The 19583-nt window shown below is 44.4% G+C and overlaps 1 protein-coding gene across 1 annotated transcript in view; it reads right to left on the bottom strand.

Moving 5' to 3' along the window:
• Nucleotides 1-17675, bottom strand: part of LOC135918188 (cytochrome c oxidase assembly protein COX18, mitochondrial) — a 29647-nt gene extending 11972 nt beyond the window's left edge. The window contains exons 1-3 of the mRNA XM_065451860.1: nt 17156-17675; nt 8839-8986; nt 4447-4571 (exon numbers count right to left, since the gene is read on the bottom strand). Coding sequence (XP_065307932.1) covers nt 4447-4571; nt 8839-8986; nt 17156-17617 — 735 coding nt within the window. The 5' untranslated portion in view covers nt 17618-17675. The remainder of the gene's footprint in view (nt 1-4446; nt 4572-8838; nt 8987-17155) is intronic.
• Nucleotides 17676-19583: the final 1908 nt, after the last annotated feature.

The following is a 19583-nucleotide window of genomic DNA, read 5'->3' as shown; positions in this document are numbered from 1 at the left end:
GTAAGGTGTTCTCGTGTACAGAGCACAAGATCGTACGGTGCGCGAAACGTGACAAATGCAACAGCTCGCGCACGCAACTGCCAGGAAAGGTGCACCACGCAGCAGAAAAAAATGAGAAAAAGAAAAAACGAAGGCGGGGCCCGTGGTGGGAGAATGCAAGGAGGGAATTTCACTTGCGGAGGCTAGACAGGGCAAGTGGAGAGAGTCCTTGTTGGCGGTGACACTCGCCTCCTGAAATCATGGGTTCATAGCACTGAAATATTTCTATCTCAGCTATTAATGAACCAATTTGAAAATTTCTTGCGGTAAAATGCTCCCAAGAGGGCACGTAATGACTTATAGCGTATAACCAAAATTTGCTATGTGGCCTGGTGAGGGCCCCTTCAAGTTGCCTTTCACCTGCATGCACCTTGCCTCTTGAGGTACCAGTGAGCGACTTATGTATTATAAGATTTGGTATCGACACAGGCCTGTGTGACAGGCATTGCTCTTACAAGGATGTTCTGTATGCACAGCTTACATCCAAATTCTAACAACACACTCATGCAAGTTCTGTTATTTCAAAGGGCTGAAAATTACGCCTGCCATGTTATAAGTTTTTGCACCATTTTATAGCTCGCTGTATCGTTGAAAGAGATCAATCATTTTATGGCCATGCTGCACTGCAATCAGCCTTGGTTGTATTAAAATGAACAAAATAATGAGAGTCAGAAATAAGTTGAGGTGAAGTTGAGTTTTGCATGTAGTGTAGGAGCTGTCTGCCAACTATGGGAAGCTTTGAGCCTTTGTCCAATGTTTCCCCTCAGATATGCTCTAGCAGAGTGTCCAGAACAGTGTCACCAAATTTTTTAAAGCCTGTCGCTAAAGTGAGACAAGAAAGTCGTTCAAGTTCCACTAAAGCTTGTTGCAAAGTTGCTAAAATTGTCGCTAAAGCTTTTATGTGAATTTTAAATAATGTAGGAATTTTAGACCACTACAATATAAGCTGACACAGTGAAATTCACCTTCTGAGACGTCTCACATTTGTCTAATGTCCATGCAGGTGAGCAGTAAACAGTGAATCGCATAATAACAAACAATGACAGCTGAAATTCTGTGTTAAACCCTCAGATTGTGAGATAATAAATGCAGCTCAATTCCAATGAACGCAGACTAATCCAATTTTCCTAGCTAAATTCTGTGACACAAGCTTGGTCACATGTTAACACTGGTGATGGCAATTACAGGACATTTATATAAGTCAAATACATGCTTCCACTCCTTGATATACCTAAGTGCTGTCCAGTATTGATTTTTACAAAAGCAATGAGAAAGATTGAAGCAGTGTGTTCAGATAGCCATTAACGAGCCCACCTTCTCCACTATCTACACCTTTTTAAAGTGGATCTCTCTTATTATTTCCCTACTGCATTCTAAATCTCGCCATAAGATTTATTGCAATAGGTGTTTTGGTAAACTTATTTACTGCTACACTTGCAAATGTTCACGAACCAAACATATTTAGTGAATGTGCTGAACCAGCAGCATTCAGAACCATTCAAATCACTTTTGTAAAGAATTTAAAAAAAAAAGATTTATTTCGTCAGCACATTGTTAATTCTGTGTGGGCCACCACGGTGTGAAGCACCGTGTGAAGACCACTAATGTGATAGCAACCGTTGTTTCATCATGGTCACAAAGCCCACGCATCCTATAGCCAACTTCAGCCATTTACATGTAGTTTTTGAGCGATGAAAGGCACTCTAGAAGGCTTTTTTCGTCATTTTCTTCATTTCAAAGTAGATAAAATGTTGCCAATTTCTCTGTCACATTACTAAAAGAAGTCTTCGGTTGCTTAGTACAAAAATTTGTTGCTAAAGAGCCAAGAAACTTGCTAAATCTAGTGAAAAAATCGCTATGGCAACACTGGTCCACAGGGCCTTACGAACTGTTCATCGAACCGGTTCGGAATGGTTCCTCCAATGAATTCCGGTTTTGGTTCAGCTCCAAGATGGCAGAAAAATAACGATTCGGTTTGTCACTCTGGATGCAATGTGACACAGGCCGGCCAGCACAGCAGGGAGCTGGCCACAATGGCAGAGTTGCTTAGATGTATTTTCTCGCCAACAGGAAAATCTTGCCATTGTGCAAGGAAACTGCCACTTATTTACAGCCAGTGTCTGGAAAAGGGCGAACAGCAAGCCACCATGCTGCTGCCATCATCATCATCATCATCATCAACAACAACAACAACAACCTCGTTACGCCAACTGCAGGGCAAAGGCCTCTCCCATATTTCTCCAACTACCCCGGTCATGTACTAATTGTGGCCATGTTGTCCCTGCGAACTTCTTAATCTCATCCGCCCACCTAACTTTCTGCCCCCCCCCCCCTACTACGCTTCCCTTCCCTTGGAATCTAGTCCGTAACCCTTAATGACCATTGGTTACCTTCCCTCCTCATTACATGTCCTGCCCATGCCCCTTTCCTTTTCTTGATTTCAAATAAGATGTCATTAACTCGCATTTGTTCCCTCACTCAATCTGCTCTTTTCTTATCCCTTAATGTTACACCCATCATTCTTCTTTCCATAGCTCGTTGCGTCATCCTCAATTTAAGTAGAACCCTTTCCGTAAGCCTCCAGGTTTCTGCCCCGTACGTGAGTACTGATAAGACACAGCTGTTATACACTTTTCTCTTGAGGGATAATGGCAACCTGCTGTTCATGATCGGAGAATGCCTGCCAAACGCACCCCAGCCCATTCTTATTCTTCTGATTATTTCAGTCTCATGATCCGGATCCGCGGTCACTACCTGTCCTAAGTAGATGTATTCCCTTACCACTTCCAGTGCCTCGCTACCTAATGTAAACTGCTGTTCTCTTCCGAGACTGTTAAACATTACTTTAGTTTTCTGCAGATTAATTTTTAGACCCACCCTTCTACTTTGCCTCTCCAGGTCAGTGAGCATGCATTGCAGTTGGTCCCCTGAGTTACTAAGCAAGGCAATATCATCAGCGAATTGCAAGTGACTATCACATGCTGCTATACTGATGGACAACTTTCTGTGACAATGAAGGGCAAGCTGCAGGGCCGGAGCTTCTGCAGATGTCTTACTGCACCATTGCAAGTAGTCCAGCAGTGCTTTTGGTTTCCTGGAGCAGATACTGAATTGGCGTGGCTTCACACACGACGGTTTCAAATTAGCCCCAGACGCTGAAGAGAAAAGCAGAAATATCAGTCAAATAAGCCACTCAGCGGAGTGTTTTGACTCATTTTGCTGTTGTAAATGAGCGGTTTGTGTTCTCTCTTACCCAGCCTAAACTAACGTGGATGAAAATGTGTGATTTTTTTTTATAAGTGCCTTTTTTTGGGCACACTTTGCCCCCCATAGCTTTCCCTTCATTGCCACAGAAATTTTACCACAAGTATGGTACATGTGTTTATGCCATTACCATAAATCCGTTTCTTTATCTTTTTTACAATTGCCTCCGAGTTCCTATACCAAATGACGGAAGTTCATGTGAAGTTCTGCCATACTGAAACTTACCGCAGCCCTAATTTTGGATACAACTTACATTGGATATAATGGACCTTTCTGGTTGGATTATTATGGTCCATTGTAACAAGCGTTGAATAAAGAAGAGCAAGTTTTTGTTGATATAAAGAAATTGCTGGTCTGCATGTGCATGTCATGTTAACTACGGGAAAACATGTACAAATCAGCACAGATGAGTATTCACTGTGGTGGCCCAATTCCACTCTATTTTACTTCATGCTGACAAGTGATGTCTATATCGCAGCAGTATGCAGATGAAGTGGAGCCAGACTGAACAAAGTGTGCTGTAAGAGAATGAAGGCGTTAAATAGACACAGCAGAATGACAAGTGCACCATTTCTTGTCTGAAAACTGACAGAATTCCAGAGATGGTACTTGGTCCTACATGTTTACTAAATAGATGTGGCAGGTAGTGCATGACTCAACAATGCTGCCTCCCTGCTGTCTTTAATGAGCAAACGAAAGCCGTTGGGAGAAAGCAGAAAAAAGAAGTTATGAGAAGCATGTTTGCTAGGCATGCAAGTTGAAGCAATTACAAGACTGAGGATTCAACTATAAACTAAAGAACCGATGCAACACTGAGTTATGTTCTCTATCTGACACACACAGCATAAAGTTTTGTTTAGCACCAAAAAGATTGATTGATTTTGTGTCCCAAAGCTGCAGCTCAGTACAATAGATGTTGAAGCAGAGGTTATCTGGATTTATTTCTGCTGTTTATGTCTTTTGGTGTACTAGTACACGAGCACATTGGTATTTTTGCATTTTGCCCACCCTCAGTAATGGCTAGGAGACAAAATTCTGACTTTGAGCTCAGAAATGGAATGCCCCAGCCACTGAACATGTTGAAAGAGAAAAAAATATGATTGAGTGGACACAGAAGAATAAGAAATGTACCACAAGACCTACCTCTATGTTCATAAGGTTAGTGAAACCCACAAGGATGGGAATTATGTGCAGCGGGTCAGGTTGTGTCAGGTTGGTAAACCACAGGGCACCACCAACGCTCAGCTCCAGGTATGTGACTCGTGCTCCTAGAAAAGCAACATTGCAAAAGCATATAAAAAAGCAACAAAGACACACTACTTTCTGTACATATGTTGTAGAACATCTCTCCAACCACACATGGAGCCTTGTTTGCAAGTAGCGCCTGTTTTACATGCTTGAGGCCTTTGGTGTGTTAGTGTTAAAAATACTAATATACAGTGGTATCTCGATAAACAGAAATCGCTTAAATAAACAGAACTGCCTCTTGTACAGAAAACCATCCTCATGGTTGGTTGGTTTTGTATTTATGCAATTGTATTCAGCTTTGCCTCCGAGTCTCAGTAAATGGAACTCCTCATAAACAGAGCCGATTTCCCTGGTCCCTTGAGGTTCCATTTAAAGAGTTCATTGCACAAAAAGCACTTGTTATAAACAAGGTGCCGGGCCACAATAAGACATTGTCATAAGCATTAGTGTGATAAAAGTATAATCACTTTAAAACAGCTAGTAAAATGTTCTTCAACTCCAGACAATGGATAACACAGACAATGAAGCAAGTAAATGGTTCTTGCCATAAAAATGTAATTTTTGCTTGAGTGTGACAAAACAAAAAGACAGTAAGCAGTGCATGTTCAAATAAGGTGTTTTCAATGAGCACTACAAATGCTTCTTTTAGTGCCTTTACATACTTCATAAAGCGTAAGATGAATGGTGTGATTCGGTATGTGGTCTGACATTTGACTGGTTTTTCACCAGTCTGGCTGCCAACAGCACTGCTAAAATTGGTTACAGCTTGTTTTTGTAACAAAATAACACTAACTGTTACAGTGATGTCAAAATTGTGCCTTTTGTGAAATGTCATGGCCAAACTGAAATCACGGGCATAATTGGAAGCTGTAATATGGGGGCATTTCAGAGTGCCAGTAAGTCAGCTCAGTTCGTCCAATGCACAGAGAATGCCGATGTAAGGTGGCTCACTAGGCTTGCACGTTTGCTCTTTGCTACGGACAGTGTTGCAAAACAGAGTAGTTTCCTTTACCATCAAATAATGGTGTAAACATTATTGCACCCACACAAATAAGTTATTTAGAAGTGGTAACTGGATAGAAAGCACTGTTGGCTGCAGCTCCACAACCAGTCAGCATGGGCGGTGAGCTTTTGTGGAAGGTTTTCTAGTTGTGCAGGCACTTCATTAATGATAATGCTTAAACACAATGTTATGTAGGCGTGGTGAAAATACACTTGTTTTGTCATTTCAAGTTAGAATAGCAAGTCCATCTACACCAATCAGCTCGTGGTGACATACTACTGCAAAGATGAAGCCTGCTTGGATGCTGAACCTCGACTGAGCCTCCAACTGAACGAAGTGATGCCAATTTGGATTAATAATGTCGAGCTTTTGTATTCAGCTAATCGGAGAACAGTTAAGACATGTTACCCATCTTGGAGCTTCCAAAAATTATGGCGTTTCCCCATGCTTTCACGTGCTGGACTCCCACACACTCACCTGTATGCAAATTGGTCTGACTTTGAGGCCGCCCATGTTACTTGTGAATAGTGATGAGTTGGTATGTTTGGGAGCTTCGCAAAACTACAGAAAAACAGCCTTAATAAAACCCCCAGTTACCAGCACGTAATAAGCAGGGCCCGAAGAAGAACTTGTGTTAGCACAGCTACGTGATCTTTGCAGTGCAATTCATGTTGCTGAAATGAAAGGAGTAAATGCAAACAATCATTGTCTGTGTTGTCCCATGTGAGCTTGAGGGATTTCATAGGCCCACCCTTTGTATTGAGCATGGTCCACCACCACAGCACTTCAAATAATCCTGTCCAATATCGACACAATACAACAAAACACTGAGTGTTATGTACGAGACTGTTCTTTCCGTTTTCCAGGACATTGGAACTTATGGCATACCAAAGGAACTTCCTTAACCCTTTTGCAGGCTGTGGGATTCATGCTTGCTATATGTGTGCAACAAGGCTCTGGGAAGCATTATTCCCACCACAGGAATGTGTCGCCATCTCACTGAAACATTGCAAAAGGAAGAAAAAAGAAAAGAAAAATGCAATGCGCCCTGTGTTGGTGCATAAATGGATCTACAGCATTTCACGCTCTTTGAGCCAAACTCAGCAGTGCTGCTGTCTGCTTGATATGATTGAGGAAAAAATAATTTTTACAGGAACATTCGCTGTCATGTCTTGTGGAAAAATTGTGCGGATCCCACGCAATGTGGGAATCAACGCTATGCAAAGTATTTTGCAGGCAGCTGGCTGTGCAACATTTTTTGGGGTTCTGCAAAGTGTTGCAGGGTTGACCAATGAGTTAGTGTAAATGCAGTACTAGTGTTTGCAACGCGAGTAGTGAGCTAGAATTAATGCGAGTGCATGTGTGCGACGACAGCAGCAAGACAACAACAACAGTAACGATGATTACATGATTTCTGCAAATGATCGAATTGATGCGAAAGAGCAGCATGTATAGTGTGAGATGGGTAAGAAACACAGAAACTAAACGCTCACTGATGGCAGCACGTGGTATCACTTAAAAGTCTTAAAGGATGCAAACGGGTGACTTGATGGCGATACTGTAGCACAACCTGAAGCCCGTGTCCTTTTAACAGCCATTCAGATGAGCGGGGTGGTGCAGCTTCTCGCTTTGGCCTAGCCATGATGACGCTGCCATAGTGGAATTCGATGCAGCGTTGTCATACTCGAACACTATGTGCACCGGGAAAGAGCATGCCTCTATGTTTGATTAAGTGGTCTGGTGATGGCAAGAGCTTTGGGAGGAACTAGGAGGAGACACATTGCTGTCTGGCACTCATATATCCACTCGTAGGAAACTTGCTTTTCAATTGGTGTTTGAACAAATGCAACCACCAGCTGGTGTTCTGCTGCCAAGATCTTACGCGCACCACCTGGCTCGAGCGCAGATGGCACGTGAGAATCAGAGGTGAGTCAGACTAGGAAACTGGAATGATGATGCAACGACCATTATGGCATCACGAACACAAGCAACATCGGCCCAAGTTAGTAGATAACTTGCTCCAACGGGTTGGCATAAGTTCTTGTCATGGTAATGCCATTCATGCCATACATGCATGCACCCATGTCATGAATTTATCTCATTTTTGTCATGCATGTCATTACATTCATGGGTACCATGTCATGGCTTGACATACAGACCATGGCATTCATGTCAATCATTTTATGACATACATGGGATGACATGTTATTAATGTTACACATGCATACCCAGAATATTTCCAGTTAAATAAACGCACAGTCTATCATTCAATCCATTATAGTTGATCTCATTTATGACATTCATGCCAGTTCCATTTTCTAACAAGTTATATATCTGGATATTCATCACATGAGTAAGAAGACATGCATCACATGAATGACATGACGTGATTGTCATGAATGACATAAATAACGTGGTCATTTCTCTAACTTGATATGTATCAGGATATGTGTGACGAGACATGCATGCATGACATGACAAGAATGACATGGAATGACATGCCCATGCATTTCTTGTCAATAATGTCATGTCATTTGTGTCAGTTCATGCATGAATGTCATGTCTTTCATGTCCAGATATATATTGAGTTAAAGAAACAACCACGACGGCATCATCTCACTCATACCATTTATCTCATGACATACATGCCATGATGTCATTCATGTCATGAGATGGCATGCACCTGTATGTCTTGTCATCCATATCAGGTCATGCATGCATTTCATTCATATCCCAGTATATACAGAGTTAAAGAAATGACCATGACAGCATCATGTCATTTGCACCATTTATGTCACAACATACATCCCATGACAAATCTGTCATGTCATTGATGTCATTATGTGCCCTTCATGTTAAGTATGCATGCACGTCATGCAGCCCCTCTGATATACCAGGAAGGGAGAAAGGGTGGGTGGATGGATGGACGCACTGGATTAGATGGATGTATGGATCGATGGATTGGATCGATAGACAGATATGCTCAAAACACCTGAAGTTCACAAAGAATGCTTCACATTAAAACCTTGTAAGTAGACCTCTATGCTGCATACGAAATATTCGCCATTGAGGCGACAGTAGCAGGCAACACAGTTCATATACTTTCGACAAAGAGCGTACCTGGCACACAGCCTTAAAGAAAGCAAATGCACACATGGTGATGATGTTCATTGTGTAGCTTAAGATTAACCATATGGGTGTACAGTTTTTCATAATGTACCGTGGAAAATTCTAAGAACTGCTGTATAATGTAATGACTGGCTCGTAATATGCTAATGACTTGCCTAGGTCCTGGTACGGCAGCATGAAGGCCATGTTCCTGAGAGCTACCGAGAGACTAACCCACAGGGGCAGCTGGAATAGCACCACCACAGCTGCCTTCATTGGGTGGCAGTTGTCTCGGACCACAAGCCGCTGGAGGTGTCGCTTCACCTGCACAGGCAAGCATACTCTTTTGAGTACATCTCAGACACATTAGACTACAAGGTCATGCAAAACAATGGTATGTTTGTACAATATGCTGGACCAGACAAACACAAAGAAGACAGTTTGTCTGTGCTAATGTACCTGAGTGAGAATGCAAGACCTACTAGCCCAATAGTCAGTCCTTCTAAAACACTCTACAAGCTAGTTTAATGGTGGAAAAGCAGGCTAGTTGGTAGGAATTCATAGAATGTAGATCAGTACTCGAAGAGGTGGTGCAGAGATTACTACTGTCTCTGTTTACACATGCTGTGGCATCTACTACACTAGTGTAAGTATTTAGTGCATGCATATTAATGCCGCCTGCCACATAGCAATCTGGGGTATTCTCACGGTACACAACCTAGCTGAATGCTAGCTTTTGAATGGGAAGTGGCAAGCCTGCACCTACATCTTTGTACTCAATGTGGCATTTCTCTCGGCCATGGGAAATGCATGAAAGACAAAGGTTCAATTTTGTGCTTTGATGTATTTTTGCTTGCACTTTTGTGCTCTCTTGGTGCACTATGTTTCTTTCTCATTGGCGCAGAAAGAAACAAGTTGCATAAAGCCATGGCCCAAAGAGCCACTGATGCAGACATCCACACACTGTCGCAGCTTTTGCTAAGTAGTGCCAACCTTAGATGTGCGCTGCTTTTCCTCTCACACCAGTTCCAGCTCCGGTATTTCTGGTTCTGGCATTTGTGGTTCTGCCGTTTTTGCTTTCTGTAGTGGGGTGGCTAGAATTTCCGCTATAACTGCTTTATCATATGATGACTGCTGTTGGACGCTCACAGGTGCTTATCAGCTGCAGCAGTGGGCTCTAACCTGAGTAGCTCGCTCTAGCCCCTCCACTTACGTGCAGGCATCATCCGTGTTCAACTGTGCGTTTGTTGTGTGCACACTCCGCCCGCACACTTTGTCTTTCATCCATTTTCACTGATAAAGCACGGAGAGCTATGGGCCAGTGCATCGCTTCTGCTCGGAACAGGAAGCTGAAGCTACGCAAGTTCCACTTGATGCTGGAAGCTAAGGGGGTGAGTGCGAGAGGAGCATGGAAGAGGAGGGTAGGTTGGCGGTACTTAACCTGGTCGGCAAAAACGTGGATGGAGGGGCTTTAATGCAGACTACACTGAGGGCCAAGATGTGTGTGCAAGGTTGCTGAATAGGTAAAACAGATGTAGATTATTATGAAAACAAACAATGAATGCTTAATAACGGTGACGCTTGCAAGGTACAAGCAGCAGCTAGTCAGCAAGTGCCTCAGCTGTGTGCCACTGGAACATTCTTCCAGTGGTGCACGTGCCACACTCGACAATTACGCGGGAGTGATGTGTGCTGTGATGCATGCGATGGTCACAGTGAATAGCCCACAGGGTAACAACATGTGCACACAATACGAGAGAAAACCTGGGATGAGTGCTCTTTCTTGTCCAGCTTTTGGTGGTACCTCATGTTCTACAACTTGAGGAATCACACATTAATGAAATATGTCCATTCAGGTACTGAAGCAGTTTCTTTTATATTATTTTGTCATTAAAGACCATAGCAGTGACTGCTGCTAACGTTTACTGTTTGATAAATGATGAACAACTAGCAAGCACCCCACCTATATACTCTGCTCTGCAAGGTGCACATCTGCTTAGAAAAAGAAAAATGCTGAGGGCCACCATCACAGATTCAATTACACACACCGTTTTTAAAAATATTATTAAGCCTAGGTGCAAGTTTTTGTAGCATTCAAAACAAGGATCACTGCTTCTCCAGTATAATGCACTGAACATCTATGCTGGTGCTCCTGTTTTTGTGCGAGTTGGTCAAACTTGTGATGAGGCTCCATGTTCAAAGTGACGAGAGGTAATCAAGAAGTCACATGGCTATAGAAGTATTACACTGAGTTGCTTGGCAAAGACAGATCTTCACTGTAAAAAGGAGAATTGGAGCAGAGACCTTGCATTTATTGAAAATAGTGCTCCCAGAAAAAAGTTGATTTGTTTGGAAGTACTATTCCGGAACCACTGGGAGTGCTGGTTGGGCAAAGCCAAACCAGCACCACTACAGCAGAAAGAGCATTTTGTTTGAAAGACGATAAGATAAATAGCTAGGCATCAGACCTGCTAGACTTGCGCGCAGGAAAACCACACCTATATGTGCTCAAAGAACATTTCCAATTTTTTTTTCTGTAACATTCAGCCGACAAAAATGAAGCTATAAGTACTGCAGTTGGAGGCTAAAAATGAGCACAAATTAATGGGCATGAGGAATATTTTGCATAGATCTTTTAATAGCACTGGAGACACCGGCACTATGACAGCCGTGAGAGCCTCACACACCTGTATGCTTTCATTGTTTCAGAACATTTTAGCTTTATGGGAAAGATCAGAAAGAAAATGAAACTGAGCACTGTAATCAAATGAGAAATCAATTAATGGAGTACTGACATTGAATTTTCGACATGACACATTTTGCTTTAAACAAATGTCAAATCCTCCAAACCATAGCAATGCAGACAAGGTCCAGAGCCTCCTAAATTTACTATAACTTCTTTTTATGAACCAGTTTCGGTTTTGGCACCCAGGTGATGGATGCATCATGATGTCACAGTACAGTCTTCGAAAACATTTGTCAGCACCCCTTGCTTTCCCCTATGTTCATTGCATCTGCCTGTGCATGCCAGCCTCTGCAGTACTCCTTGCTCTATCACACTGCCTATCCCCTGTCCTGCTTTGTGGTCTAGAACATGTGCCACTGTATACTGTAATGTATCTTTTACTAAGAATTGCTTCATTTCTGGTCTGCCACACCGAGTGGTCGTTCTTAGTGGCAACTACAACATGCGAACCAGTAAGAAAGGCTGAAAATATTCGATTGAAAGAAGAACCATTACAAGCTTTACGCTTTAGCTCTATTCAGGTTGGCACTTTCAAACAAACTTGCAGCCTTAGAACAGAGAGATGAAGATGACATAGAGGCAATTAATGAAACCATAACTAAGCTGGCTTCAGAAGCAGCAATTCAAGTGGGAAGTAAGGCCCCAAGGCAACCAGTAGGTAAGCTCCCCAAGTAACAAAGGACCTAATAAAGAAACGACAAAGAATGAAAGTGTCAAACTCAAGAGATCAGACGGAGTTCGCGGAGCTGTCAAAACTAATCAACAAGGAGAAAATAAGGGACATTCAAAATTATAACGCGAGGAAGCAGTAAAAAATGGACGCAGCCTGAAAATAGTAAGAAGGAAACTAGGCATCGGGCAAACCAAGATGTATGCACTGAAAGATAGACAGGGTAATATCATCAGCAATCTCGAAGGTATAGTAAAAGCAGCGGAACAATTCTATACTGACCTGTACAGTACCCAAAGCAGAAACAATATTTCCATTCAAAGTAGTAATGAACAGGTAAAAGAGGCTCCTTCTATAACTAGCGGTGAAGTTAGAAGGGCCTTGCAAGACATGAAACTGGGATAAGTGGCAGGAGAAGATGGACTACCAGTCGATTTAATCAAAGATGGTGGAGACGTAATGCTTGAAAAACTAGTGGCCCTTTATACGAACTGCATATTGACTTCAAGGGTCCCGGAGAACTGGAAGAATGCCAACATTATTGGCGGCGAGGAGTTACGGAGTCACCATCTATCGGAAGCGCCTCGCTGGCGTAGTACGAGGGATCACGCAGCGCGCTCCTCATAAGTTTTGCTATCAGCACTCACTGAAAACACCACGTGCGAGCTCTCCCGGACATTTCTGCAAGTACTTTTGAAACGAGAGATTTTACTGTCTAAATAATAATCTTGGGCAAACTGAAAGCACAGAATCATTTACAGGGCTATCTCTTTACCGAATATGTACAGTGAACGCCACTACGCGCGGTCGCCGCGATGTAGTCTCCCGAACCGGCTTCTTGCGTGAAAGGTAGGTAAACGCTGAGAGTAAACTATGTGAAATATGCTCTTATAGAGTTTGTAGAACTAAATGGAGTGTAATACAATGAAGCCTCAATGCAGCGATCGCACAGATTCGCAGCGACCGATTGCGCATCTGCATGCTTGTCCGCGCACTGTTTCGCTTTCGCCGCGTGCGCGTTTTCGCACCGTGCCATGAGCTTTAGGCCGCAGAATATGAGCATTTGACAGCATACAAGCAGCCATTGTTGCGTGGGCGCCATCAGAGTTGTTTAAAAATAATTTCATTGCAGAGACTTCAACACCTACGCTGTGATGTGCCGTCGCGACAAATCAATCTTTTTTTTTCTTCTAAATTCTTGGACGTTTCAATATTATTTCTCGAGTTGCGTCGCACTGTATGTTTATTGGTGTTCTCAGCGTGTGATTTCCTACTCCTTCTTTTTTGTAATCCAGTGTATTAAATCATCAAAGAAACATGACCATATGTCACATTTTTTTTTGTTTTTCGATTTGCTTCTTACCGCTCTCTTTCCACTCCAGTGAACTTGCCAGTATCTATAGCATCGACAAGTTCATAGACGAAACCGTCATGACATCAGTCGGGCAGCGGACTCGGGCGAGTCTCAGTGAGTGTTTGCCGAACATCGCAGGCCCGGCACCGTAGCAGAAATCTTCCTCGCGTCTGTTCTTGCTGCATACCCGAGTTGTAGCCGATGACTGTTTGCCGGTTTTATGTTTCGCAAGCCATGCTTCACGTAGCTTCTTGTCCTGCGGCTACATGTGAATAAGGCTGACACCGGGCCCCGTTGCGTACGTCCGGCACTGAGCAGTAGCCTACCATGTTGCGCGCCTTCAAAGGCAGCCACTGCCTCTTGTAGTGCTTTCAAGCGTTGTAAAGGAGACACTCGAAGCGGGAAAATCTCGCCACTAAATGAGATCCGCAGCCTACGAGGGAATTTAAACTCTTCTTTTCAGCTCGCTTCGGCGCTCTCGAAGCAGCTGACGCGGCCACTATGTCCACGTAATCCCTAATAGCACGTCACGGCGACGGTGACACCAGCTTTTCCAGTGGTGGAGCTCGAGGCCAATACTAATCCACAAAAAGGGAGACGTTAAAGAATTGAAAAATTATAAGCCCCATTAGCTTACTTCCAACATTATGTAAAATATTCACCAAGATAATCTCCAATAGAATAAAAGCAACACTGGACTATAGTCAACCAAGGGGGCAGGCAGGTTTCAGGAAGGGATACTCTACAATGGATCACATCCATGTCTTCAATGAGGTAATTGAGGAATCTGCAGAGTGCAATCAGCCTCTCTGCATGACTTTCATGGATTACAAAAAGGCATTTGATTCAGTCGACATACCAGCAGTCATAGAGGCATTACATAAGCAAGGAGTACAGGAAACTTATGTAAGTATCTTGGAAAGTATCTACAGAGATTCCACAGCTACCTCAATTCTCCACAACAAAAGTAGGAAGATACTTATAAAGAAAGGGGTCAGACAAGGAGACGCAATCTCTCCAATGCTATCCACCGCATGCTTGGAAGAAGACTTGGAGACTGACGAAGAAGCTCGAGAACAAGTTAAGGACCGCGCAAAGAGCGATGGAACGAAGAATGCTAGGCGTAACGTTAAGAGACAGAAAGAGAGTGGTTTGGATCAGAGAGCAAACGGGTATAGACCATAGAGAGTTTTAGTGTAGGGGACGCAAGGCGTTGGGTCCCCTAGTGCATGGGTGCGTTTGCGTACGCAAGCAGAAACACGTTATAGGTTAGCGGCCCCAAATGCAAGCCACAGTGAGGTCGCATGCGCTCGCAGCGCCATCAACGTCTGATCTTTGCTGCGTTATCATTTCTTAAAAACATGAAATCAAGCATATGGAAATCAAGAAAAACATGAAATCAAGCATATATAAAACTATCCTTATTAAAACCAGTTAATAGAGAGGTTTACAGTGTCCGGTAATCGGGTAAAAGCAGGCTGGGGCGTTGGGGCGGAGCCATGAACTAGAGCGGCCTGCATGGTGCTGCCACCTGGTGGCGCAAAGCTCAAACAGACAAAAACAGCTAATATTGCAGTAACCAAGTGTATTTTACTTTGCTGCGGGTATAAATGTTTGGCAGCAACACAATTACACCATTGCCGAAAATTTACACCAGCAGCGAAGTAGAATAGACTTGGTTACAGCAATATTAGCTGATTTTGTCCATTTGAGCTTTGCGCCGCCAGGTGGATGCACCATGCAGGACGCTCCCGTTTATGGCTCTGTCCCAACACCCCAACTGCGTTTATCCGAATACCAGACACGCTAAACCTCTCTAATACATATAAAAACGACGTCTGTCGACACTTGGCGAAAGATTTATTAGATTATCTACCCGATAGCTACTCGTAAGTTCTCCTACACCGCAAGTCACGTGGGTAACGTGACCACTTAGGGGCAGCGATGTTTTCGGCCGGCCAACCAACCCAAGGACGCAAGTGGACGTAGCGGTCTGCACATGAGCAGTGCCGTCGCCCCTAGCTCTTGCGTACGCAAGCCGCTTGCGTCCCCTATACTAAAACTCTCTAATATTCTAATTGACATTAAGAGAAAAAAATGGAGCTGGGCAGGTCATGTAATGCACTGGTAAGATAACCGTTGGACCATTAGGATTACAGAATGGGCACCAAGAGAAGGGAAATGCAGTCGAGGACAGCAGAAGACAAGGTGGGGTGATGAAATTAAGAAATTCGCAGGCACTAGCTGGAATCGGTTGCCGCAGGACAGGGCAAGATAAAAAAAAAAAGCTCCTGCCTCAGTTCCTCAGACTGACCAAAACTTCCACGGACACCTAAGCACTTCTTACGAGTTGCAAATGCGAAAGCATTAATGTCCATGTGAATGTTGCTGAGGGGCTCTTCAAGTTAAGAACTCTTTATGGGCAAGCAAGTACGTTAAGACGCTAGGTGCATTTTGATTTGGCTTTACCGAGGCGCAGTTAAAGTACAGGCGAGAGCTTGTGCGGACAAGGAATGCACGGATAACAAAGGCTTCCGAGAGCGAGAGCAAAGGTGATTTGGCATCGCAATAATGCACTCTCCTCTCACACACCACCTGAAGGCTACTGCGACAGCAGGTGTACCTTTTTGCCCACTCTGCTCCATCAAGGCGCACTCGTAGCAAGGCGTAGCAGCCAATGGGAATTTAGGTGGTGCTACAGATGCGGAATGCCAGCTTTTTTGCTCAATGAGCCATTTGACACTTTCGCATCAATAAATCTGCATCTTACTATATACCCTAGTCACTTCACTACAAGGGCAACCGAAATATTGGCTATACTGAATGCTGAGATTCTAGCATGTGAGGATTGCGGTTTGGGATAAGTCTCTTGCAGGCTTGTGGAGCTTGGGGCTTTTGCAAGAGGGCTTTCAGATGCAGGGTAGGCACAGTAAATGCCCTCATACTCTTCTCCACTAAGTAGATAGCATGCTTGTCGGACCATGAAAATGGAATGCCCAGCACCAAACTTCTTTAACTATCAAATAATAATGACTTTAGCACCAAAAGCACGATCACAGAGAGTGAATGACATAAAGACAGGACGAGCTTGCTTTTGGTGCTAAATTTATCATTCGACATGCAATGACTGCATCTAAGTCTATCTTACATTGTTTTTCAACATTGTTTTTCAAGTTTTCCTGTGGAATACCAGGGTCCTCAATAGAGCTCATGGAAGTCTGTATAGGGACAACTGTAGGGTTAAGCCATTCTGAAGCATGCTATTGAGAATTTGGGAGATATCTACGACTACTTGCTTGTGCCACCCTGACCACTTTGATTGGGGCGAAATCGAATACAAGACGTGCAGCCGAACTTGCGGCCTTGACTGACGTCAGTGCTGTCAATTCCAGGTTGTAATACTACCTTTGTCAGTGATTGTGGACTCCAAAATGACATAAGTACCTAAAACGTAAGCCAAGCAGTGGAATGTGAATTCTTCAAACTTATACAGATCAAATCGGAGACACGAAATAGGGTTGACGTTGAACAGGCTATCCGATTTCCGAATGCGTTCAATGTGGCGTGAGGTGAGAAGGCTCACATGCGGCATGGCATATCATTGCATAGGGAACAACGACTCACACTACACTGCAAATTTCACACAAACACTCTGGACACCACACATCAACGCCGTCTTCCATGTAGCGAGAATGATCATGTGAAACTACTCGACAAACGCACGTTTACACGGTAGAGGTGCCGCGCTTGCTTCTCAGTGAGATTGAACATGCGCACAGCTTGCGTCGTCTCGCGCTTCAGCTCTTGGGCAATGCTAGCCATTTCACGATCCAGGTTGGCGAATCTGGCAAGCACGTGGTGTTGGTAAACAGCAAGTGGCAGCGTGACAGCCACTCGGAGGGCTAGAGACGTGAGCACAATGGTTGAGCCCCACGAAAGTCCACTTGCTGAATGCGCTGCGTCCAGCAAGTCCTGTGCGTACGCTACGGGTGTCGACTGCGACAAAGTTTGCGACCATGATTGCAACGAAAAATTCCGAACAGTGAATACACTGTAGCAAGGTGCCGGCGCTTTCTTCTTCAAGTACTTTGTGCGCTCTACCGCTAGGCAAGAAAAGCGGCCCGCGGAGGAAGTACATGCAACACACACGTCGAGGTGTGATCGCACAACTGAAAAACGAAACATTTCGAGTTTTCGTTCGTTTTAGATGCGGCTTGTCTTGGCTGCCTTACCGACTTTGCCTCTTCCGCAAAGACAACACACTGTTGTGTGCCAAAATTTATGGCTCACCAAATTTGTTCTAGAGAAAACAAAAACGTGTTGGAGGCCGAAGGCTGAAACAGTTACGGCATAGATGTCTATATGAGTTACGGTGCAGAAAGAATGGAAAGATAACCAAGCCAATCGCGGTCGAGAATTAGTTTCACATGGTTTCACTTCAGATAGCAGCGAAGCTTGTATTACCGCGGACTTTTGAAGAGTGAAATGCTGAAGCTCCATACACTCCATACTCCTTTGTACTCATGAGCCTCTTTTTGCTCCGCCGTTGTGCCAGGAAGCGGCGGGGTAGGCAGAAGGTTCATTGCTGGTTGCCGCGGACCTACGGAATGCATTCGAAAATGTCATCCCACACGAAGACGTACTCTCGGCGCTCGAAGAAGCGCGCACCCCGGAATACGGATTGTTAACTTTCTTCAATCCTTCCTGGAGCATCGAACATTCGAGATCCGTAGTGGCAACGTACACCTATCTAAGAACATTCACGAACAATGTAGGTGTTCCTCAGGGCGCGATTTTATCTCCTAGCTGTTTAATTTAGTCATGCGATGGCTGGCTGTGCGTCTCCGACGGCTTCACAGTGTCCAATTCATATACGCAGACGACGTGACATTGTGGACGGAACAAGGCGATCGTCTCAAGACAACAGAAATAGCCACTAATTAAGGCGCTGCAGAATGCGCTCGACACAGTGACAGATTATTTGGAAGAAACACATGCAGCCGTCCACTGAGAAAACAAAGTACATCCTTCCCGGTGGCACGGCGCAAGATAAGGAAAAAGTCGATCTGTATACCTAGCTGGCAAGAAAATTGAAAGAACTCCAGAACGCCACGTTAAGATACTCGGCATTCCAATTCACGAGGATGGAGGCGCTACCTGGCTGGCGCAAACAACTGGAGCCTACATGAAAGAAACTCCTGCACCTCGTGAAACGCACATCGCAGAAGCCTAGAGGAGCTGGCACCAATACAGCTCGCACTGAAATGTCGGCAGTGCTTACGTCGAGGGCTTAATTGTTACAGTGCGGTACGTATGCTTTGAACTCACCTAAGCACCAGCGCTGGATTAGGGGGAGGGAGAGGGGGCTAAGGGGACTGCAGCCCATGGGCCTCACCTCGGACATTAAGAGAAGGGGGCCCATTTATTCTAACCTGCTTATCGAATCATGGGCAACGGAACTTCGAGCAACATGTATGAAGCGAGAAAACCAGAATGAGCAGACGGGGCCCCCCGCCTAATGTAACAGCATGCATTAATTTAGCCTGATCATTTGGGGAGAGCTTGTCGAGCTGCAAAAACAGGAATCCCCCGCCACCCCGGCGGGGCCCTCTTCCTTACGAAGCAAGGTGCGTTTGCTTGGAAGAGTTTTCGTGGTCTCCTGTCAGTCCGTCTGTCCAGCACTGTCTGGAGAAGAGGGGCAAGGGGGAAATACCTAAAACATGTAATGTGGGATGAGGACCTAAATCTCCCTTGCCCCTCGTCACCACTACGCCACCCTCCACCTCTCAAATAGTTCCGCCGCTGTCCTCATGGAAAGGATGTGGGAGGTGCCAAACCTCCCCGATGAGCCTCCTTTTATTGACGAGCGCCAGGAAACAGCACTCCAAGAACCGACTCACTTGTTTCCTGTTAGTTTGACTTCAAATAATTATGTTCCCACCCACAAAGTGTGCCTCGAGAGGATGAATGAGATGGCTTTTCGTTGCGGCAACAGAGAAGTACAGACACCCTCGCAGCAAGAGGTACAGTACGTTGCGAGATTCTGCGAAGTGACCCTGCTAAGTGACCGGACGTTATTACTGACAGCTTTCGGAGTGTATGTCTTGAGAAAGGGCCATTGTATTTTTCAAAATCGGGCAGAAAATTTTCC

This window comes from Dermacentor albipictus, chromosome 1 (genome assembly GCF_038994185.2).
Source record: "Dermacentor albipictus isolate Rhodes 1998 colony chromosome 1, USDA_Dalb.pri_finalv2, whole genome shotgun sequence".
In the NCBI taxonomy this organism is placed as follows: domain Eukaryota; kingdom Metazoa; phylum Arthropoda; class Arachnida; order Ixodida; family Ixodidae; genus Dermacentor; species Dermacentor albipictus.
Note: the sequence above shows the minus strand (reverse complement) of the source record. Positions and strands in the feature narration are given on the sequence as shown.